This window comes from Lathyrus oleraceus, chromosome 1 (assembly GCF_024323335.1).
Source record: "Lathyrus oleraceus cultivar Zhongwan6 chromosome 1, CAAS_Psat_ZW6_1.0, whole genome shotgun sequence".
In the NCBI taxonomy this organism is placed as follows: domain Eukaryota; kingdom Viridiplantae; phylum Streptophyta; class Magnoliopsida; order Fabales; family Fabaceae; genus Lathyrus; species Lathyrus oleraceus.
In genome coordinates this window covers 144,935,580-144,960,268 of record NC_066579.1, presented here as the reverse complement: position 1 = coordinate 144,960,268, position 24,689 = coordinate 144,935,580, and the positions used below count along the sequence as shown (strand labels likewise).

The window sequence follows — 24,689 nt, the reverse complement described above, 5'->3', positions numbered from 1 at the left end:
AGGCTGTAACTTCTCCTTAGCATCTCAGGATCTCTTCCTCATACTGCTTTCTTCGCCCTTAATATAACATTTTGCTATATTCATTACTTCATCCATGCTAATGGCCAGATTTTGTGCCAAAAACTCATTAAAATGGTCGGCCTTTACGCCGCTCTGGAAGGCTCACACGAATATTTTCTGATTCAGATGAGAAAATTTTATTGTCTCTTCATTGAATTGCGTCATATATTCACGGAGAGACTCAGAGGGCCCCTGTCGGACGTTGAACATGTTGGTGGCAGACACCTTTCTATGCTTGCTGGCGGAAAAGTGTTGCACCATCTTCCTGGTCAGATCATGGTAATCGGTGATTGAGAAGCACCGACTATTACCATCTAGGACTTGCGCCGACTCTTTAAAGTGTTGCAAAAGTGGTGGTTTGAAATTATTTGAGACTTGATCGCCCCATATTTATTCTAAAACAGGTTAAGGATCCAAGAGTTCCTCTTTTGCTTCCTCATCCCTAATGCTTTGCGTTTGATGAAGTGTGAGAACACTCTCTTGCAAGGACTCATTCTGTTGGCGCAGATTCTCCATAATGATCAAAAGTTGGGCCATGTCTGGTGGAATGTGAGGTTCACTCCTACTGGGAGACGATCCATACATCATGTTATTATGATGTAGATGATGTTTTTGTGTGGCCTAGGAAAATTTTACCGAGGCCCTACGGTGGACGCCAAATGTTCCTGATAAACACTTTTGGATAATCTACCTAAAGCGAATCAGGTGAGACCACAAATGCAATGGAAATTGAGTGTTCTTGATTACTTTTTTGGTTGTGCGTTTTGGCTCCCCTTTTCCTTTCAATGGGGAGTCCTTTTATACCCATATCTAAAGTTGTTGAAGAAGTGACCATTCAAGTCTCATGACTTAAATGATGATCATAACCCCCGCAGTCCTCATCATTGTCACGTAATGTCGTCTTTATGACTTTCTGTAACTCCCATGCGACCATGAAACTATCTTATAACCGTTACACCGATTATACACATTGACTGAAAACATGTCTTCGAGAACCATACAACCCGAGCTCCTACTTGTCTCATATGTAGCAACTCAACGCTTGTTACTTTATGCAAATATCGACTTTTCCATGCTCGACCCCAATGACTTATAACTTGACTTTGAGAATTCTGAAGTGTCCATCGCTCTATCTTAGTAAAAAGATATATAATCCAAATTCCAATATTAAAACATTATACTATGTAACTCTAAATAGAATATTAAAAAGAGATTAATTGTTATGCACCGTCAATATAAAAAGTTTTACATCGACAATCGATCACAATCATTAGTTTGTATTACTTTACATATGATTATAATAAAAATCAAATTTCTCTACAAATCAGTGTCGTAATTAACTGATAGTTGATAGTGTACAATATTTTTAGATTGATTCAATTAGATTCTATTAAAAAAAATTGTAAAAATAAAATAAAAATAAAGTTTAAATAAGTTTAGGTCGACTTGAACCGGTGATGTGGGTTGGAGTTGAAACATTTCTGTATACTATACAACTTACCCAAACAAAAGAAAACAAAAACAAAACACAAGCTAATGTCAAGGCTAAGGTTGAAGGTTTTCATTTTTCTTTTGTAACGACACAGATTCCATCGTCACTTCCTTCTTCTTCTTCTTCTTCCTTCTTCCATTATCATCATCATCAAATTCGATATGGCATCAACAATTTCATCTCAACCCTTCATCCTCTCACGCCTCACCAACACATCACTCTGCCCACATCTCCCCAAACCCAACCAACTCCCCTCTCTCTTCTTCCTCCGCCGTTCCCGTCAACGCCGTTTTATCATATCCTGCCACGTTGACGGAGACGACGTCGTTTCAACTCGTAATTCAAGTTTCGATAGAGGCTTTACGGTCATCGCTAACATGCTTCGCCGTATCAAACCCCTCGATAACTCCGTTATCTCTATAGGTGTTTCTACTGCTGCTAAAGATTCTATGAAACAAACTATTTCCACTATGCTTGGTTTGTTACCTTCTGATCATTTCTCTGTTACTGTTAGTCTTTCTATTCAGCCACTTCATCGGTTGCTTGTTTCTTCCATCATCACAGGGTAACTATAACTTACCTTAGTCCTTACTTTTTGATGCTTAATCATGTGTGTGATTTAAGTATTAGACTAGTGATTTGAACATTTGAACATTTGGGAGAGGTGGTTCTTAATTGTGATTTTGATTCTTAAAAGGATTAGTTTTTGTACTTGAGTGTGGAGGACACTAGGAATTGGTGTGGTTCGAGGGAGCTCGAGCTCTATGTGATTAGAAGTTTGAACATTTGGGAGAGGTGGTTCTTAATTGTGACTTTGATACTCGAAGGGATTGGTTTTTGGAGTTGAGTGTGGAGGATGAATACATGGAGAAAATAAGACTCTTAGTTTGGTATCAATATGGTGGGATTCAAGTGGTAAGTAGTTTCTATGTGGTTAGGAGTTTGAACATTTGGGGGAGGTGGTTGTTAATTTTTATTTTGATACTCAAAGGGTTTAGTGTTTTTAGTTGAGTATGGAGGGTACTTGGAGAAACCAAAACTCTCAATTTAGCATCAAACTGGTGTGATACAAGTGATAATAGTTGATTGAGAGTTCGGACATTTGGGAGAGGCGCTTCTTAATTGTGTGCTTTGGATACTTGAAGGGATTAGTTTTTGCAATTGCGTGTGGAGAGGATACTAGGAGACACCAAAAATCTTGATTTTGCACCAAATTGATGTGGTTCAAATGGTAGGTAGCTTGAGTCATATGTGATTAGGTGTTTGAACATTTGGGAGAAGTTGTTCTTAATCATAATGTGGATACTCAAACGGAATAGTTTTTGCAGTTGAGTGTGGAAGATGCCTATTTTGTCAATGGCATGCTACATCATAATAGCGTAGTTGTGGTAGCGTTCGGCACGACGCTTTTGGCCTGCGAGCCGCCATCAACAATAGTAGGTGTTGCTTCCGCCATCTACAGCCCAAACCACTATTAGGGGTTTAGGGCGAAATTCCTCAAAGCCTCTATATAAACCCATCTATTTTAAGGGTATAGGTGCCAATTTGGATCCTTTTAAGAGTGAAATTATACTCTTCATTCCATTATGTTTTTTCTCACAAACAATTGTTATGGTTTTTCTACTTTTGGTTCAGTTCTGTTATGTTTGTTTTTCTTCTCTGCTGTTTAAGTTTTATTGATATGTACTTTAGATTAGTAAGTATGAAGGTCTCTTTAATTTTGTGCATTTTCATTTTCTATTTTTGAGTATTGATGTTTAAATTTCACACTGATTTTAGTTTTTGCAATAACGGCTATCCCGCTATCCTATTTTAGGGGTTCGGTGCTATGCGGCACCATCTGAGATTAATAACATAGGAGGATACTAAGACAAGCCAAAACTCTCTGATTTAGGACTCAAAAAACATTAGGGTCTCTTCTAACTATTAATTTTGCTGAATTAGTCCCATTCAAAAAAATTATTCCTAATTATTGTGCTCTATGTTGTGCACAAAATATGGATTTTGGGTATCATTGCACAAGTGGCTGATTAGGGAGGCTTTAGTGGCAGGACTGGTTGGAAAATGGGTTTACTTGACCAAACTTAGGGTGGGGTGCCTTGAATTGGTGCTAGCCGAGGCCAATGTTCGGGTTGGTTGGAGTGAATATCACAAAAATGTAGGAGGGATTCTCTCAAAGGGGGGAGGGATGCTCGAGCGTAATGTTGTGGAATACAAAGTATGAGAGACATAATGCAAGGCTACGTTATCAAACTCTTCCGTTTTGACCGTTATCTTGACACGGAATGACACAACCAAGAAAATTGGGCCAGATCGCCCCGTTCTGGCACAGATGGGTGACTCGCTGGAATGGCCACAATAATGGAATTTGATTTGGAATGACACTGCTCTGAAATGGCCGAGAGCGCTGCGTCAGCTGTATACGATAGTAGCCTTAGTTTTTTAACGATAGCATTTATTGGCATTTGCAAATATGTTTTGCTCAAAGCTTATGACTTTTATTTCTTACCATGAATACTTCAGAAATTTTAAGTAATATAGTTTAGTTTTTACCAATTATGTGTTTATTATTAACTGTATTAATGTCCGAGTCACTATAATAACGTCCGTTACGCTCCCCGCTCCCGTGCCGCACTGCTACCCGAGATTCCTGACATTGGTGCAAGGCAGCCTTGAACAATGATCACTGGAGCAGTGCTGGAATGGCTCTGTGACGAGTGCAATCAACCGGTTGTGTACCAATACACCATTTTGAATTGCTGCCACAAATTAAAATTAAGATGACACCAAATGCATCCCGTTAGTGTCATGACTTATGTCTTTGGTGTCAATTTGTGTGTTTTGGAAAGGTCGGGGAAGGATTAATTTTGTAATACCTAAAATTTTTAGAGGATTAATGTGAGGATAGTGTAGACTGTAGAGTGCTAAATTGCTCTATTTTTGTAACTGTTCAGTTTCTGGTTTTATCTGCATAGTTGGAGTTTTTGTGTGTGAAATTAATAAATTTTGAATTGGTTGTTTTTGTTAGGTACACGCTGTGGAATGCGGAGTACAGGATGTCCTTGACGAGGAATCTGGAAATGTCTTGTGCGGATGGAGTGTCGGAGTGTGAACCGCCTTTGGAGAGTTTGGAGGTCAAGGGTGGAGGAGAAGAACATGGGGAAAATAAGAAGGTTGTTTCTGATTCAGGATTCAATGATTCGGAAACTTGCAGCAACAGCAGTAGTGGCACGGGAGTCTTTCGAGATTTGCCGCCCCAGGCTCTGAAATACATCCAACAGTTGCAGTCTGAGTTGTCAAACACAAAGGAGGTAAACCTTCTTTTAATTTTCTTGTTTTGTTTGCATTATAAGCCCGCCGTAAAGCGCCATTGCGCCACCATCGCCCTCAAATTGGCCGTGATAGTTGTCAATGAATCAGCCACCGCAATCTACTATGACCTATACTTGACAACTCTGGTTTGGGTTGAAGGAGGTTTGATGGAAAGGGGAGACATAATTTTTCATTTTCAAATTGTGAAAAAAAATTTAGAATCGCACTTAAGGTAATTATGCATATGTGGAAGAAACCTTATAAGCCCCGTTATGGAGGGCCGTTTGGAAGAGTTTATTTAGACTTGATTTTTGACATAAACACTTACGCAAGTTTTTGGAAGAGCTTGTGACAACCGACGATAGTTATTGGATTGACTTTTTTGAGCTTATGTACTGACTTAAACATTTGTTAGACTTTGGGATAACTTATGGATTTATGATATATCTATAAGTTGCTTTAAGCTTAATTTCTTAAACTCTCAATAGCTTATACATAAGCACATATATGATAAACGTATGTCCTATAAGTGTTTAGTCTAGTACTTTATTCAAACAGGGCCTTGGTTTGTGTCCAAAAACTATTTTCAACTTATTTTCTTAAGCTTCTCCAAATTGTTGGAAGTTGTTTTCATCACTTCCCGCCAGAATCAAAAGTATTAATTTATACTGTCAATAACACCCTATGACGGAATAGCAGCGATGGTAGGAGTGGCCGCTAATTGTGGCGAAATTGCAGCCCCAAACCGCTATCATGTCCGCTATTAGGATTTTGGGGATAAATTCCTTATTTTAAAACCGTTTTCTTTTTTAAGGAGTTAAATTTCAATCTGAACATTTTTAAGAGTAATGTTGTGTTCTTCGTTCTGTTATGTTAATGTTCGTTCACAAACAATCTTCTACTCACTTTTAGCTCAGCTATGTCTTGTTCTTCGTCTCTGCTTAAGATTTATTGCTCTATACTTTAGGAAATTTAACTATTATGTTTAGTCTTTGCAATATCGGCTATTCCACTCTCTGCTATACGGCTATGGCATTTTAGGAGATTGGTGCTACGCAATGCTATCTGCAATTAACGTAGGTATTAATGCCACACTATTAACATTCTCTAGAAATGTCCCGATGTTAAAGTGGCACCGCTATTGTTATTTAGTTTGAAGGTTGATTCTATTTTCAGCTGTCTATGTATGCATCAAAAGAACTATCTATGCATCAAAAGAAATGATTTTATTACTCATAGACCATTTAAAAGACAAGCTCAAAGAACCAAACGTAATGTGAGAATGTTCATTTTCTTTCAGGAGCTGAATGCGCAGAAGCAAGAAATGATGCAATTAGAACATGACAGAGGAATTCGGAATAATTTACTGGAATATCTTCGCTCTTTTGATCCTGATAGGGTAATGCCTCTCACCTTTTGTTTAATTTATGTCAACTAAGTTTTGTCAAATAGTAGTTATGGCATTATAACATAGCAAAATTTGAACAATCAATATTTTTCTTTTAGCTTATTTCTATTCATTTAGGTGCCGAGTTTATTTCAACATTGTGAATCACATTGCATGTATCGACAGGTGAATGAAATGTCCCGACCTTCGTCCGTTGAAGTGGAGGATATAATTCACCAACTTGTTCAAAACATTATGAGAAGATTCCTTGTCGACGAAGCTTGCTCTAACTTTATGGAACAGTCAGAAGAAGGAAACGTAGACTATCACCCCGACGACAGTGATGAGTTTAGTGATACAGTAGCCACTTCTCGCGATTACCTAGCGAAGTTGCTTTTCTGGTTAGTAAATCTCTGCCAATGGTGTGTAATAATCAACAAAGTTCTTTACTGTGTTGAATCAATCATGTTGATGTGTTGTTTCCATTTGCAGGTGTATGTTATTGGGTCATCACTTGAGAGGATTGGAAAACAGATTGCATTTGAGCTGTGTTGTTGGACTTTTATAGAGAATAATGGTGGAAGCCTTGTATATTCTTTTCTTCTTCTTTTTTCCTTTTCAATGTAAAACTGGAAGTATGTGAAGGAGAATAATCACTGGCAATCCTTGCTTTTAGCACTTCTTCTCATGATTCATCATGCTAAGCATGAAATCATAGCATATTTTAAGAATCTAGTACTAAATCATCTTAGAGTTTCATAATAAGGATTCTACCAAGTGTTGTTAATCATCTTAGAGAAATTGAATTTGTCTGTCTAAAACATGAAGAACATAAAAAAGACTGAAATTCTATGTATCACCAAAAAAATCTTTTGGTTGTTCTGTCTATACACTCGAATAAAAGAATGTTTTTTCAGTTACAAATGAATGAATACAAACCTAACTTTCCTAAACCAATGAATGTTCATATCTCAAATGAGGAACATATAAATCATAAGGCTTCCACAAAAAATCAACAGAACAAGGTTTCTTTGCATCAAGTCTTCTCCATGGTTTCCCTTTACCACTCCAATGCAACAAACTAACAGGTCCAGAATGCAAACTCCTACAGCTATCAACAACATTATCACCACCAAGACCATGTTGATTCCATCTATGATCAATAGCTTCAACCTCACCGCCAAAAACCATCAAAAAAGGCGGTAATGATCCCAACTTATAAACCCTTCTCTCCTTCTGAATCTCCATCCATTTCTCAATCTTCTTCGTGTATTCGCCATCTCTCCATTTCACCAAATCCATTACCATAACACCTGTGTTGAAATAACATGGCTTCTTCTTTCTTCCCTTAAATTCCTCGGAAAATTCATAACTCGACCAAAACTCATAACTAAAATACCTTGTGAAATTTGCATGACAATACTCCGGGGCACCAATCACCTTCGAATCACTCAAGGAAACTTTCCATAGTTCTTGAATATCATCAACAACTATAACATCAGAATCCAAATATATAACTCTCTCAACACATTCTTCAAGCAAATCAGCTAAATAGCTTCTCGCATAATTCAAAGGATTCTCTAACGCTTGTCTTATCGAAGGAGATATCAGATTCTCAACTAAACTTTCATTGAAAACATAAACTTTGAATCTCAACGAAGGAAATGAACTATGAACAATCCTATCAAACTCATCTTTTTTCACCAATCTTGAATCTGATGCAATGAAATGAAAGAACAGATTCTTAGGACATGAAGTGTGTTTAAGAACAGAATGAATAGCAGCCATGGAGCCTCTCAAATAATCCCAATCAATAGTCATTGAAACATGAACAAGTAAAGAATCACATACAAATTGATCAATAGGAGAATCAATCTTTCTATCAACCACCTTGCATTTTTGTTGATTTCTATACTCTGGGGCCTCTTTGAATATCATAAAGGAATCAACTTTGGACTCAAATGCATTGACTTTGTCTGTGATTTTGCTGGGTAGAGATCTAGTAGCATTAACTTGAAAGAGAAGAAAAGAAGATGAGAAAAAGATGAAAACAAAAAGAGATAATTTAGACAGAAATAACATCACTAAAAGAGGATTATAGTGATTGAAAGAAGAAGTTAAGGATTTAGAAAAGAGAAGAAGATGAATGAGAGACAAGGGTTAAGGAAAGTGTTATTTAAATGGAACAAAGAGAAAAGAAAAACTATGAAACGCGTTTTGTAATGATGTCACTCATTCAACTTCTGTCTTTGAAATTTGACATTAGGAACTTTCTTATGGGTTTCTTTTTACTCTGATATATGGGTCAATAAATTTTTGTAATCATTATAAATAAATAAAAAATTCAAGAGAATTCTTAAGAATTATTATTTCATCTTACTTTTTTCAATAAATAATTATAAATATTATTGACTAGTAAATGTTGCAATAAACACTAAAAACAACAAGAGAATAAAAATAATTAAAAAGGAACTTATGGAGTCTAAGTTTAAGTGATTAATTATTTACCAATTGTGTTACTGTGTTAACTTTTTTGTGTGTGAATAATTAAAAAAAAAACGTGTAAGTTACATTTATATGATATGCATGCACTTTGAATAAAAGTATTAAATTATCATTGGATGCTTTAACATTTTGAATTGAGATATAACATATGCGACCACGTGCTTTGCATATGTTGTCACACACGCATTATTCAATTCATATTTAATAGTCATGGCTGGCCAAACACGTTATCGATAATTATATATAGTACCATGTTTTAATTTTATTCATATTATTGTTTTATTTTGATATATTTATCCTTCTATAATAATACTTAAAGATATTATTAAAAAAACAAATAAATTGTTTTTAGTTAATCAATCCTAAGTTGTAGGTTGTGTACGTGGTTAACACTAATTTTGTATGTGGTTTTAGTGATTGTGTATGTGGTTATAACTAATTTTATATATGATTATTAATAATTATGTATGTGATTATTAATCAACCGTTAGTTAGCAATATAAGTGTGTGTGTCTGCGTCTATATATAAGTAATGTGATTCATATTTGTATGAGTAATTAAGCATAATTGAATATAATCTTCACTAATTTCTCTTAATTCTCTATTTATCAATGACATCTTGAACCTGATTCTTGATTGTGTACGATACAAAGATTCTACGACTATCAACTAAGTAAAGATGATCGGTGGTAATGGCCTTCCAAACTCACTTCTAATCCTTGATGAAAAAAGTTAGGAGAGATGACACAAATAAATGAAGACTTTGTTTGGCTATCAAGAAACACTCGAAGTAGTTGCAAATAGAATTATATATCTTGTGGAAAATGCAATTGAAACACTGAAGAATGTTCATAAGGAAGAGAAGAAGAAAGATTACAAGGTTATGCACTTGATACAAGCATCTCTATATACTTCAAATTTTGACAGGATTTATCAAGTTGAGAATGCAAACGAGGCTTGGGATATCTTGATCAAATACTATGAAGGAGATGACAAAGTGAAGAGTATTAAGTTGCACTCTATAAGAAGATAATATGAATTGTTGCAAATAAATAAGAAATAAAATATTGTAGCTTATGCATCAAAGAGTCAGGGTTTGGTTCATACAATGAAAAGTTATGGTGAAGTGTTGACTGAGAAAATGGTGATTGAAAAGACGATAAAGACATTCACTCCTTGATTTTGTGATAATTTCTATATAAGAATCTAACACTTTAACAACTATGAAGATGAAGGATCTTAAAGGGTCTCTAGAAGCATATGATCAGTTGAAGATTCTTGAAAGAAAGGGAGTGCAAGATTCAGTTCAAGCTCTACATGCTCGAACTTTCAAGAAGGATGGTGGTTTTGAGAGGCACAAAGGAAAGAAGATTCAAGATAAATTTAAGAAGCATACAAGTTCAAGATCCCATAAGATCAAGCTTGATGGTAAAATTGAATCTTTCAAGAAAGGAGAAGGGACATCAAACTCCAACCAACAAATGACTCAAAGTAAGAACATGAACCACATTTAGAGCTATAACTGTGAAAATTATGGCCATTATGCTTCAGATTGCTCGTAGAATAAAAGAAAAGATAAAGCTCAAGATATTAGTGATGATGAAGTCAAGATAGTTCAAGATGATTTAGATGATGACATTGTAGTGTTTATGATTGCAATGTATGAAGATCAACATAAAGTACCACCACTATAAAAAAGTGATTTCCATCGGTTAGAAAAAGATTTTTTTACCTCGGTTTGTTGGACAAGGTAAAGAAGTGTGTCATGAAAAGTGTGTCACTTTTCCCCTAATTAAACTTCCACACGAGGAAAGATATTTAATTGGTCATGTGTTTGATCCCCCTTTTCGTATATTTTTGAAAACATACTACCTTTTCTCTCGGTTGTAAAAATATCTGAGGTGATATATATATATATATATATATATATATATATATATATATATATATATATATATATCCCTTGTTTTATTAAAATACAAATTTTATTAATTTTCCATTATTCTCGTTTCAATTTACAAGTACAAATTTGTTGACAAATTATGAAGCTTCTTCAACATCATCCTTCTGAACCTTGGTGAAGATCAAATGTTAGATTTTGTTGCATACTCATATGTATGCAATATATACTCAATGACTTTGAATGCATTTGTTTGTGCGAGTGCAACTTTCCATTAGATGTGTTTTGTATGATGTCAAAACTAGGATACTTTAGCGTTTATGTACATTGGACGATATCATCTGAGTCTAATTGTGCATTTTAGCATTAGGAAGCATGACAACATGTTTGGAAATGGTTTAGAAAATATTCATGCATTAAGAAAGGATTTTATGCATCAAAAATTTATTTTGTGTGAAAGTTATCTACAGGTCGACACATACGCATCATAGACTGACCTATAGAAGAAAAGTTTCTCTACAGGTCGACACATACGATATACGGGTTGACTCATGTGCTGCAGTTTTAAAGCCTATAGGCTATGTTAGATGTGCTGCCTCTATAGGTCGGCACATAACCTGTACAGTTTGACACATGACTTGTATAGGCCGACATGTAGATAAAAAATCTTGAAATTGGTATTGTTAAGTTGATCACAATTCTTTTGGTTGTGATTGGTTTTAATATTATCAATACCACATAAAGTTCCAAACAATAGTGATTTCACACTAAGTGTTTGACTAATTGCTTCAATTAATATTTTTTTGTGTGTATTATCATTGGAAGTAGACTTTCCTTATTGCTTTACATTTAACTAGTTGTGATTCATTGTGTTTGATCGATTTGTGAATCATTATCATACGTTGGCACTACTACACATATTCGAGCTTTTTGATAGCGGGTTCGGTTAGATGATTTTTGATCCGGGATATTTCAACTTGCTTCTGCGTCATAAATTTTTCAAAACTATTTTTTGTCAAGTTTTTAACTTGGGATCTATTCACCCCCTCTAGATCTAAGTCTATCGTCTAACAAGTGGTATTACGAGCTCTGGTTAATTCCGTGCTTAAGATTTTTTATTAGAAAATGGATATTAAACCTAAAGGGGCGTACAATAAAGCACCTACTTTCACCGACGAAAATTATGGCTATTGGAAAACTTGTATGCATATCCATATTAACTTGGTTGATAAGGGTATATAGGACGTCATCATCTATGGTCCAAGTGAAATTACAATGACCAATGGTGAATACGTTGTCTTACAAAAACCAGAAAATCAATGGAATGATAATGATAAGAAATTGTGGTCTTACGATTGGAAAGCATAAAACATTCTTGTATCTGCACTCGGTGCTGATAAATTTTATCGTGTTTCCCATTGTGAAACCGCCAAGGCTATGTGAGACGTATTAGAAGTTGCCCATGAGGGAACTAATAAGGTCAAACAAGATAGGATCAATACATTTAATCAAGAGTTTGAACTCTTTCGTATGAAGCATGGTAAAACCATTGCCGAAATGCAAAAGAGGTCCACACATCTTATAAACTGGTTGAATGCTCTAGGTAAGCCTATTTCCAATGATATTGCTACTAACAAAGTTTTGAGGTGTCTTAATAGGGAATGGAAACCCAAGGTCACCATAATCAAGGAGGCGAATGATCTTAAAATACTTGATCTCACTACTTTGTTTGATAAATTGGAAGGACATGAGCAAGAACTCACTTGTTTGGCGAAACATGAAAAAGAGCATGAGAAGAAGGTAAAAAAGGAGAAAGGTATTGCCAAGGTGGAAGTGAAGAAGCCTATTGCTCTAAAGAATTCAAACTCAAAGTCCTCACACAATGAGCAAAGTGATTGTGAAATAAAAGAAGACAAGTATTTCGATGAAGAAGATATGAGTTTGTTCGTTAAAAAGTTTAATAGATACATGTGGAAGCATGGAGATAAGTACTCCGAAAAGAACCAAAGTAAATCTAGAAGGCAATCTAACTCCTCAAAGGAAGATGAGAATAAGAAGGGTAGACCTATAAGTTCATGCTACAATTGCAGAAAAGCAGGTCATTATAGGCCTGAGTATCCTATGATCAAGAAATATAAAGAGAAAGACCATCACAATAAATCTAGCAAGTCTAGAAGAACCTATGTTGCTTGGGAGAGAGAAAGTGATTCTTCAGGTGATGAAAGCTCAACTTCAAATGTTTAACCGGCCCAGATTTGCCTCGTGAAAAATAGAAAGAAGAAAAAGATTGTAAGTCACTCTAAGCTTAAATCTACTCATGACTTATCTTATTCTCAATTACAAGAATCTTTTGAAAATCTACAAAGACAAACCATAAACGCTTTCAAAAATTTAGCTTCAAACAAAAGTACCTTTTCACACTTAGAAGCCAAAATTTTGGAAAACAAAAAGAATATGGAATCTCTTAGGAAATCTATGGTAGATATTCTAAAAGAAAAAAAAATGAGGATGACAGATCTTCGTGGTTTGGTTGTGAAACTTGTCACATTTGGCAAAAAGAGGCAAGAACTCTTAAAGCCAAGATGGATAAGACATTACAACCTAAGGTTACTTTTTCTATTGATACTTCTCAATATGATATTCCTTCTCATAATCCTTATAGAAGGTATAATTTTGTTGAAAATGGTTCTAACAACAAAATCACATCTTTTCACAACTTGTATTGTCATTATTGTTGCAAGAAGGGTCATACTATTGTAAAGTGCAAGTTTATGAGACTTTTTGTCCCTATAGGTGTCTTTCAATGGTTTCATAAATGTAAAAAAGGTTTCATTAATCCTCAAGGACCTAATGAATATTGAGTACCTAGCATTTTTTGTTGATCTTGCAGGATAGATGTCTTGCCTCTATGAAGAGATTATGTGATCTCGTTTGTGGAGGCTCAAGACATGATACATGTGACATATCCTTATTGCTTTGGCTTTGTGGCAAGGAAGAAGGATAGTGTTACCAAGGAGGTTAACTTTTAGTGTTCTTTTAATTGGTAAAAGTGTGTTGATTATTATTAATGTTTTCTATCTGATAAGTGTCGAAAAAGGTATTGTGTTTCATGATGTAGGTTTATCTTCAACAAGACATACTCAAGTACATCAAATTAGGGATTTATCTACCTAAGATGATGAGACATGAGGAGGAGCAAGATAATCATCATGATTGAACAAGATTGAAAGTCCAATCATAAGGATGATCATCAAGTAAATAACCTTCTTGGATGCATTATTAATCATACTCTCAAGTACTTTTGCAAAGGGAAAAGTGGTAAGAGCGTTTGTTTTCATTGAGTTTGTGGCACATTTTGAATTTATTTCAACTTTCACTCAAATTTACTTGTGGAATGCAAGTGCACCCTCCATCATTCGTACGGTGAGATCGTTTTATTACTTTTCTTCCTTTGTAAGTAAGTTCTTCTTTTACCTGTTTATGTCTTAAAGGTATGTGATATATTGTGTGTATGATACATGTTATGAGTCTTCATTTCCAAAAATTTCAAGTGTAACCATTGTGTTTCATTTTATATGTTTATAGTGGCCTCATTCTAAATATCTCCACATTTGATTTATATCTTTTACTATTTCATGATTACATTTATTTGTTTGCATGTTATTAGCTAGCAAATCATGATAAACAATCATTTACATGTGTCTCTCATCAATTAGTCATGCATGAGTCAAATTGAGTCTTACAAAATCATCCCAAACTCATAAGTGTCAAAATTTTCAATTTTTAGACATCATGTGTCGACACATACATCGTATACGTCGGCACATAAAATCACAATTTTGAATATTTCAAAATTCGTTCGGTATGTGTCGACATATATATTGGATAGGTCGGCACATAAAATAAATTTTTGAACTCTTTTGAATACGCTTTATTATCTTTCGACGCACATGCTTCCTAGAGTCGACTCATAAATGTCTTTTTGGGCAAATTCACTTCATTTCTCTTACTTTCATTCATGCGTCCAAATTTCCCAATCTCTACCTTTCATCTTGAATCGTGAAAAACCTTCGATTCATATTAAATCTTGTTTGATTCATTCACCACATAACATCGACATTCATATTTCCAACAAATTATTTGTCTTTTTCATCAATTTTCCTCATTTCTCCTTCGAAAACCGAGCATGTGAGACAAGATACTTCTAAGCTTCTTGTTGTAAAGATAATCCTTTATAAACACTAAAATGCTCCTAGAAATCTGCATGAAGAAAAAGAAGAGCAAAAACCAACCTTACAAATTCACTTTAAATTTAGCTACATATGAGCTTAATTAAGACCTTACATGTTTGCTTCTGTAGCTTTCTGGTGGCGCATCGAAAACAAAGGTGAGTGTTGAGACTCCATTCCAGGATATTAATTCCTGCAAGGTATATATTACTTTCAATTCCAGGACTTACAGGAAATATAAATGAATATCAAACCTTTGTTTCAAACTAATGTACTTAGTTTTATACAACTTGTGAATCTTTTCGGATAGTGTTTATCTAAATGTCCTTACTAATAGTTTGCTTTAGATCTAAAATCAAAACACATAATTATGCAACCTTATAGATTAATCGGTCAAATCTTTGTGAAATCGATATAGCTATAATAATTAAAACACAAATTTTTTTGATACAGTGTTTCTAAATAATTAATATTATTTGATATTAAATAAATTATAGTATAAATTAGATATTAGATTTCCATTTTTCAAAAAGTATTACCGCTCATGCACCAACTAGTTCATCGTCTTACTAAAGGAACCATCGAATTACATGATACAAGAAACTTATAAATAAGATTGTTATTAAATTAATTTATAGAGAGCATAAATTATGAGATTAAACTTCTTTTTTTGATGAAAAAGGTATTCCATTGACAGCAAACAGAAGGGCAAGGGCCTCTGCCATGGAAGGATCAACAGTCAATTCTTCCTTCTTGCTTGCAGCAATAAGGACCTTCTTCCCGGCATCACGGATCACACATCCCATAGCAACAAAACCATCACCAAAACAGCCAACATACCAATACCGAGATGTTGATGTCAAGAAGGGATTGATTGAGACTCTGCATGAGTATGTTAACGTGTATGCCTGGTCATACCAAGATATGTCTGGGCTGGATACAAATATCGTAGTGCATAAATTTTCGCTCAAAGAAGAATGCTCTCAAGTGAAGCAAAAGTTTAGAAGAACCCAATTTGACATGGCAATCAACATCAAAGAAGAGGTTCAGAAAAAGCTCGACGCATGCTTCTTAGCAATATCATTACCCTCAATGAATTGCTAACATTGTGCCCGTGTCTAAGAAAGATGGCAAGGTATGAATGTGTATTGACTACAGGGATCTGAAAAAAAGCGAGCCTGGAAGATGATTTTTCACTATCTCACATTGACGTGTTGGTGGATAATATGGCTCAATTATCTATGTTCTCATTCATGGACGTTACAACCAGATCAAGATGGCTCCTGGAGACATGTAAAAGACATAATTCATTACCCCATGGGAACCTTATGCTACAAGATTATGCCTTTTGGTTTGAATAATGTTGGCGTAATGTATCAACGGGCAATGATGACTCTCTTTCATGATATGATTCATAAGGAGATCGAAGTCTATGTCAATGATATGATTGTGAAGTCTCAGACTGAAGAAGAACATATCATTCATCTGCAAAATTTGTTTTTATGATTGAGAAAATTCAGGTTGAGATTGAATCCCAACAAATGTACCTTTGGGGTGAGATCTGGCAAGATGTTAGGTTTCATTGTGAGCCAACGTGGGATTGAAGTTTATCCTGATAAAGTTGAAGCCATACAGAGTATGCCAACACCGAAAATAGAAAAAGAGGTCCGTGGTTTCCTAGGAAGGTTGAACTACATTGTTAGATTCATATCATACCTTACAGCCACGTGTGAACCTATATTCAAGCTACCTCGTAAAGATCAAGATATTGGATGGAATGATAACTGTCAGAAAGCCTTAGAAAGGATAAAGCAGTATTTGCCAGAGCCACCAATTTTGATGCCTCTAGTGTCGGGTAGACCTCTCATTATGTACTTGACAGTTCTAGAAGAATTCATGGGTTGTGTACTCGGGCAACACGATAAATCAGGTACAAAAGAGAACGCCATCTACTACCTAAGCAAAAAGTTCATAGATTGCGAAAAGAGGTACTCATTGCTTGAGAAGACGTATTGTGCACTTGTCTGGGATGCCAAGCGTCTGAGACAATACATGTTGACCCATACAACTCTGTTGATTTCTAAGATGGATCCTATCAAATATATATTTGAGAAGTTTGATCTCACCGGAAGAGTTGCCCATTGGAAAATCGTCTTGACAGAATATGGCATCCAGTATGTCACTTAAAAGGCTATCAAAGGCGGTATGCTCTCGGATTATCTAGCACACCAACCTGTGGAAGATTACCAACCAATGCGGTTTGATTTTCCAGACGAGGATATCTTGTTTGTTAGAGATTGCAATATTTCAGGCCCTAAGGAATGACCCAAACTAGGATCACGATGGACGCTCGTGTTCGACGGTGCTTCTAATGCATAAGGTCATGGAATAAGGGCAATAATTACCTCTCCAATTGGCCATCACCTACCATTCACTACAAGATTGTGTTTTGATTGTACCAATAACATGGTAGAGTACAAAGCATGTATATTCAGTATCGAAGTAGACATTCATTTGAGGATCAACATCCTTGAAATATACGGAGACTCAGCTCTCGTATTCAGTCAGGTCAGAGGAGATTTGGAGACTCGTGATCATAAGCTTATACCATACAAAGAACACATCATGAAGTTGGTTCCCTATTTTGATGAAATCACTTTTCATCATATCCTGAGGGAAGAGAATCAACTGGAAGATGCTCTTGCTACCCTAGCATCTATGTTCAAGGTTAAGTGGAAAATGAAGCCCCCTCTATTCACATTGAACATCTGGATAAACATGCGTATTGTCTAGCAACTGAGGAAGAATCTGATGGGAAACCTTGGTTCTATGACATCAAGAGGTATATTGAGAAATAGGAGTATCCCGAGAACACGTCTATTACATATAATAAGGCCCTAAGAAAGCTCTTAACTGGATTCTTCTTGAGCAGGGACGTGCTCTACAAACGGAATTATGACTCGGTTTTGCTCAGATGCATGGATAGGCAAGAAGTAAACCGGATTATAACATAAGTTCATGAAGGCTCCTTTGGGACTCACTCCAGTGGGCACACATTGTCTAGAAAAATTCTGAGAGCAAATTATTATTAGCTGACAATAGAAGTTTATTATTATCGTCATGTGAAGATGTGCCATAAGTGTTAGATTTATGCATATAAGATACATGTTCCATCAACGCCTCTGAATGTTATATCATCACCTTGACCTTTTTCTATGTGGGGCATAAATATGATTGGACACTTTGAACTAACTGCTTCAAATAGACATTGATTCATCTCGGTAGCCATTAATTACTTCACCAAATGGGTGGAGGCCGCCTCTTATCCCAACATCACCAAACAAGTGGTTGCTAGCTTTCTGAAGAAAAGAAATCATCTGCCGTTACGGTATTCCCAACAAGATCATTATTGATAATGGTTCAAATCTCAATAACAAGATGATGAAATAGTTATACAAAAGCTTCAAAAATTGAACATCACAATTCATCACCATACCGTCCGAAGATGAATGGCGTTGTTGAGGCAGCAAATAAGAACATAAAGAAGATTGTTCAGAAGATGGTGAAGATGTATAAAGACTCGCATGAGATGCTGCCTTTTGATTTACATGACTACCGTACTTCGACACGAATGTCAACTGGGGAAACTCCTCTTCTGATACAGTAGCCTCATGCCATATACAAGAGAAAAAGGAGTTTCCCCAGTTGACGTTCGTACCGAAGTATGATAGCCATGTAAAGCAAAAGGTAGCATCTCATGCGAGTCTTTATACATCTTCACCATCTTCTTCTCTTTAAGAGCTAGTTCAAACCAGCAGTGAGCTTCCCCACGCTCTTTCTTAGTTTGTTTTAGCTGCCTACGAAATGAAGTTAACCATAAGTCAGCTTGGGACAGGCCATCTTGATATTTCTATTTGAGATCCTCTTCTATTTTAGCTTTCTTCCTGCTTTCAGCCAATAGTTCAACATCATCCTCACTTTTCCTCTTGAGTTTTTAATTATCCTTATCCAAGGCATGGAGTTTAGATCACAAGTCTTTGATTTCTCTAGCCAACTATGCAATCGTAGCTCTTAATGTGTCAACTTCCTCATTGGAAGCATGAATAGGTTCTGGCTCTGGTGGAGGAACCGAAACTTCAGAACTATAAGGCAACTTGACTTCCTTCATTCTTTCTATCACCCACTAGCGATAAGGTTCTTTTGCTCGGCAATCTTGCTTACCAAGTTCTTTCCCCTTTTTGTGGATTAAAGTCCAAGCTCTCTTGAACTTCAACAACAAGTCTGGATTTTCTGTTCCCAAACTTGGAAAGATAAAGTCCTTCAATAATTTTGTATTTGGTTCAGTCTCGAATGGATATCTGAGTTGTCTCAAGGACAAAGATGGGTTGTAGTTGATATAGCCTCAAGCACCTATTAAAGGAACATTTGAAAACTCTCCACAACTGGTGACAACTTGCTCAACCTTCCAAGCAGGAAGATACCACACTATGGCATCAGAGGTAAGAGAAGCTAGCTTCTAGGACCACTTCGAATCCTTCAAGAATTCAACCTACAGACCCTTCTGAGGTATATGAGATAAAAGCCAATAGTATAACAGAGAAGCATCACTCAAGATTACACCATTCTTCTTCTCGTGTATGGTGTGAAGGCAGTAGTACACATCAGCCAACAAAGTAGGGGTTGGATTCTTGGACAAGAATACGTTGATGGTAGAGGGATCTATGAAATCATCACCGTTGGGGAACATGATGATTCTATAGATGAGAAGAGCCAACACAACACTGAAAGGTAACCACTTCCCTTCCTTTTCCTCTATGAATTTTATAGAGAACCCTCTAGGTCCTAGGCCAAGTGTTACTCCTGTAACAGTCAGATGTAAGGCTTTAACCACTACTTATGGTACTAACTCTTCACCCAAGCTTGTGAAAGGAGGATGGTCTTTCAAATACCAGCCCAATAGTCTTTCATACTCTTCAATAGTCGGAGCCAACTAAAAGTCTCTAAAGGTGAAACACCAAAGAGGACGATCATAATACTGAGCCAAGGCCACTAGAGCTGAAACATCAACATTTGTGGCAAGAGGTCAAATATCTGCCCATATCTACTGACAAAGTTATTCTTCTTACAAGGAGTGATCTTTTTGCTTAAAACTAACAGGTTATCAATCCTCAGTAGCTTGAACTTGAATGGAAACATGTTCTTCTTATCTGGACCCATTCTTAAATGCTCATTGCACAATGCAAACCTTTAGGAATCCCTGACAATAAGGCCCAAACTCAAGTGTATGAAATGAAAATGTTATGTATGTTCATGATATAAGAGGACGTGACTGTAGCATATTCAAGGTATGTTGGAGGTTTAATTCCATGCAAGAAACCCATATCCCCTCACAGATAAGTACTAAGACTTTGTGAAGATGCTTAAAGTTATGGGTCCTGAGGCAAAAATATCATCGTTGCCACAAGATAGCTTGTGAGGCAACAATAACTTCGGGAGGATCTACTCTAAGTGAGGTCACCTTCAACTTCAAAAGACACGGGTTTTCTAAAGGTCCCTAGAGTCACGAACCCCTTTTGGAAGAATGGTTGTCAATGCAAAATGACTTACATGGCAACGAAACTCCCAAAAGAATTTACTCTAGGTAGGGTCCTCGTACCTTCCCATCAAGACAACTACATCTGAAAAGTCAATACGAAGCTCCCCATATCTCAGGTGTACTCTTTAAGCCTGTGTATTGGGCTTTTCACTCAAGCAACAGAAACCAACCCACAAGAGCACAACAAATATATACATGAATATATAATAGAAATAGATAAATGCAAGTAATAAAGAGATAAATATCCAAGGCAAAAAGGATACATGCACAACTAAGCTTGACTTGCTTAGGTAAATCCCTAGCAGAGTCGCCAACTATCACATTGTGAAAAATAAAAAGTCGCCACCAGATTTTATTTCTTCCAAAGGAAAGGGAAAATATCGATAAAACCCCAAGAGAATGGTCTTCGCAACCAACGGCGAATTCGGAAGTCGGTTATGCAATGGGAAGGTATTAGCACCCCTCACATCCGTTGTACTCAAGGGAACCACTATGCTTGTTCTTCGTGCGTATGGATGTTGTTCTTTGAAGGTTACTTGCTATCAGTTTATGGAGAGATATAAGTAAGAAAATAATAATTATTAATGTGCTCGCCAAGGTTTCAAACCCTTATGCCTACATATCCTCATTCGTGCAATAAGGAAGTCAGATCTTCATAGTTCCGATCACAAAACAGAGTGTTTGTTGATTGTTTTTAATGGACAGTGTTAACGTACGCGTTATAGTAGTTAACTTTTCTTGTATACTCACGTCATGGAAGGCTTAATTGTTTGTTTGTGGTAGAATGAATTCCCTTGGATCACATTCTAACAGTTAAACATTACTTGTGTGCTCATACATGAGAGCCTTAAGTGTTGTTTGCACCACGGTAGAACGGAAGTAACGTGTCTTTTATGAAAAGGTTTTAGTTGTTGTGACTTATTTGCTTGAGTTATGTTTTGTTGTTGTTATTGATTTTGAATTGTTTGGCTCGACTTGCTTCCTGTATAAGGTGGATGCTTGTTTGATGTTTGGCTTATGGTGTAATGGTTGGTTATGAAATGGCAATGTGTTTGGTTATTTAGCTTGTAACTTTAAATGTATGGTTTTTAGAGTTCGAATCTATAGTTTGTTACATTTTGGATACGATTGGAATGTATGTTTGGTCATGCTTTGTTGCTACATGTTTGTTTGGTTTAGGTCATGAACATGTATGTAGTGAATGGTGAATGGTATGTTTGAAATTGCTCATAAATAACATAGTTTTGGATTTCTTTTTTGTAGGAGATGGATGGATGCATGATTGGATCTTGAAGACCAAGGAAAATATGACTTAGGGATTTTGATATGATTAGTTAACTTTAGTCAACTGGTTGATCAAAAAGTCAACAGTTGACCAAAAGTCAACTCATGCAAAAACTGTAATTTCCTTTGTAATTTTTTCAATGCAATGCATATGGACAATGATATGTATAAATGTAATGATACTTGTTTATGAATGAATGGAATTGAATGGTATTTGAAATGAATTGAATGAGAAATCCCATGAATTGTATTGAAAATGGACTAATGGAAATCCAATGATACATGCACTCAAACCTAAAACTCTAACAACTTGAATGAATGATGAAGGGAATGTGAATGACAATACTTGAATGAAACAAATCTAATGTATAATCCATCATGACATTGAAAATGAAATGAATGGGAGTGGAAGTGGACTTGAATGAACAATCCCATATGACACAAATGACCAATTAATCAAGGATCCTAGCATGGATCAATGGGCAATGAAACTTGTATGAACCAATGGGCACACCATGAACAAACCATGCACTAGAAGTGACCAGATGAAATGACCATGAATGGAACAAATGCAAGTTGTGGTGCCATGGGAAAAGGCTTGAACCAATGTAAGCAAACAAACCAAAGATGAACATGTAAAGCCTTGAAATGAAATTCAATCCAATGAAACCTCATGACCAAGAACAAGTCGGCCTTGAATGGAGCTTGATCAAGCAAATGATCATGCACAATGGATGATAGTGAATATGATAAAATTAGGGTTAGACGCACACATAATGAATGATAATCACCATTAGGGTTTTGGTTGGCCAAGATGATACAAATGAATCTTCAAAACAAGACACACAAACAAAGATATCAAATATGCAAACTGAATAGGGTTTGGCTTGATTGAGCAACCTCAAGTTTCTAGGAAACCCAAAAGTAAGCAAACTGAAAGTTGTTGACCTCATGATCGACAAGAAGCTTGAACGTATAAAATTAAACTTTGAAGAACTGCGGCAAGTTGAAGTCTTTAAGATTATTGTTTTTCTTTTTGATGCACTTAAATTATTGTAAGGACGGTCATTTTTTACATATTTAATATACACCAATTTGACAATTCTTTTGTACATTATTTTGATATTTTGACTTTCTGCAACATAGACTTATATTTCTTCAAGTATTTACCATTTATTCGACAGTCAGGACTTAATTCTACAATCTCAAAAATATTATTTCAAAACACTCGATTAATTTTAAATGGTCCCCCTAATTTGATCATCACTTCCCTAAAATTATATCCCTGACCAATATTATCTTCCAGATATAGTTACCGAATGAGGATGTATAAATTAAATTGATACCTATTTATAGGTTTCTTCCATCATGCAATTTGATGGTTCAAGAGTCGTACTAGTTTTTAAAAATGAATTCTAGTATCGACTTTATAGAATTTATTTAGTAGCAAATAATGTTTATTACTTAAAAATTGTACCTAATTTTTTTTAATTGTTATAGTTATACTTATATCGATAATGATTGAGCCGACAAACCTGTAATGTTGCATAATACTTTACTTAAGTCTAAATCAAGTTATTAATACAGACTTTCTGATAAATACGGTACAAAGAGATCATAAGTTTTTTTATTTATCCCATATAATAATAAAGATAATACTAACTTATACTCCTAAAAAATCTATTTATAATAAATTTATATTGAAAAAAACATTAAAAAAATAATTATATATTTTTATTAAACTCAATGCATAATTTTCAAAATAATTCTTTCAATTGATTTTTAATTTGCATTCACAAGTTGCCATTACCTTAATAAAAAATAGGTAAAATATTATTTTTATCCCTTAACTATATCATTATGTTTCTGTCTTTTATTTTATTTTTCGTATCAGATTGATTTTTTAATTCTTAAAATATATTTTGTCAATCATTTTTGTCTAATTAACGACGAAAAAATTCAAAAATGAGTCAATAAATGCTAATTAGAGAAGAGGGCCAATATAACACATTTTAGAAGTTAAAAGATCAATCTAACAAAAAAAAATTAAAGAACCAATCTAAAATTAAAGTTATAGTTAACAACCAAAAATGATATTTTGCTTAATAAATCCGTCACTAATAAGATAAAAGAACCAATATAATAAGTTTTGAAATCCGTCACTAATAAGATAAAAGAACCAATATAATAAGTTTTGAGAGTTAAGACGAATCTGATAAGAAATAATTAAAATACCAATCAAAATTCAAAGTTATACTTAAAACCCTAACAAATATCTAATTGTAAATGTGAATATCCTCAGACAATGTTTTTTTACTACTAATTTGCTTTAGGCTTAAAATTGAAGCACGTATTATGCAACCAATTAACGGCCTAATTCTTTGTGAAATTGATATCCTCGGTAAAATTGATATAGCCATAAAATTAAAACACAAAAAATTTGGTATAATTTATCAATAATTAATATTATTGGATGAGTTTAATAATAATTTATTGACTGTTTAAAAAAAGTTTTACATTGTCATTTAATAGGAATATATTATTTTATTCTATTATATAAATATTTTAAAAAATTTAATCTGACTTGACGATATATATAGTCGTTATTGATTGATAGTATAAATTAAATTTACTCGGTTAGTGCATCATTCATTTTATCTTATTTGATATTTAAAACATTATAGTATAAATTAATCCTGGAATTCCACTTTAAGAAAGTAGGACCATCATTCACAAGCTAGTTTGGTTGTCCTACTAAAGGAAGTATCAAATTGCATGATGCAAGAAACTTATAAATATGATTGTTGTTGAATTAATTTATTGAGAGCACAAATTATGAAATTAAACTTTAAGGTTAATTGTAATCATCAAAACTTTATAAGAATCTCAATTAACAAAAATTTATATTTTCCCTAAATTATCGA

At 34.9% G+C, this 24,689-nt stretch overlaps 2 protein-coding genes across 2 annotated transcripts; one reads left to right on the top strand and one right to left on the bottom strand.

Moving 5' to 3' along the window:
• The first annotated feature begins 1,522 nt into the window (after window positions 1-1,522).
• Window positions 1,523-6,926, top strand: LOC127122838 (uncharacterized). Its single transcript, XM_051053120.1, has 5 exons — window positions 1,523-2,117; window positions 4,581-4,863; window positions 6,165-6,263; window positions 6,438-6,652; window positions 6,744-6,926. Exons 1-5 carry the CDS (start codon window positions 1,714-1,716, stop codon window positions 6,817-6,819), a joined length of 1,077 nt encoding a protein of 358 aa, XP_050909077.1. The 5' UTR covers window positions 1,523-1,713; the 3' UTR covers window positions 6,820-6,926.
• Window positions 6,927-7,083: 157 nt separating this feature from the next.
• On the bottom strand, window positions 7,084-8,484 carry LOC127122831 (probable galacturonosyltransferase-like 10). Its single transcript, XM_051053112.1, has one exon. The coding sequence runs from the start codon at window positions 8,331-8,333 to the stop codon at window positions 7,200-7,202; it is 1,134 nt and encodes a 377-aa protein (XP_050909069.1). The 5' UTR covers window positions 8,334-8,484; the 3' UTR covers window positions 7,084-7,199.
• Window positions 8,485-24,689: the final 16,205 nt, after the last annotated feature.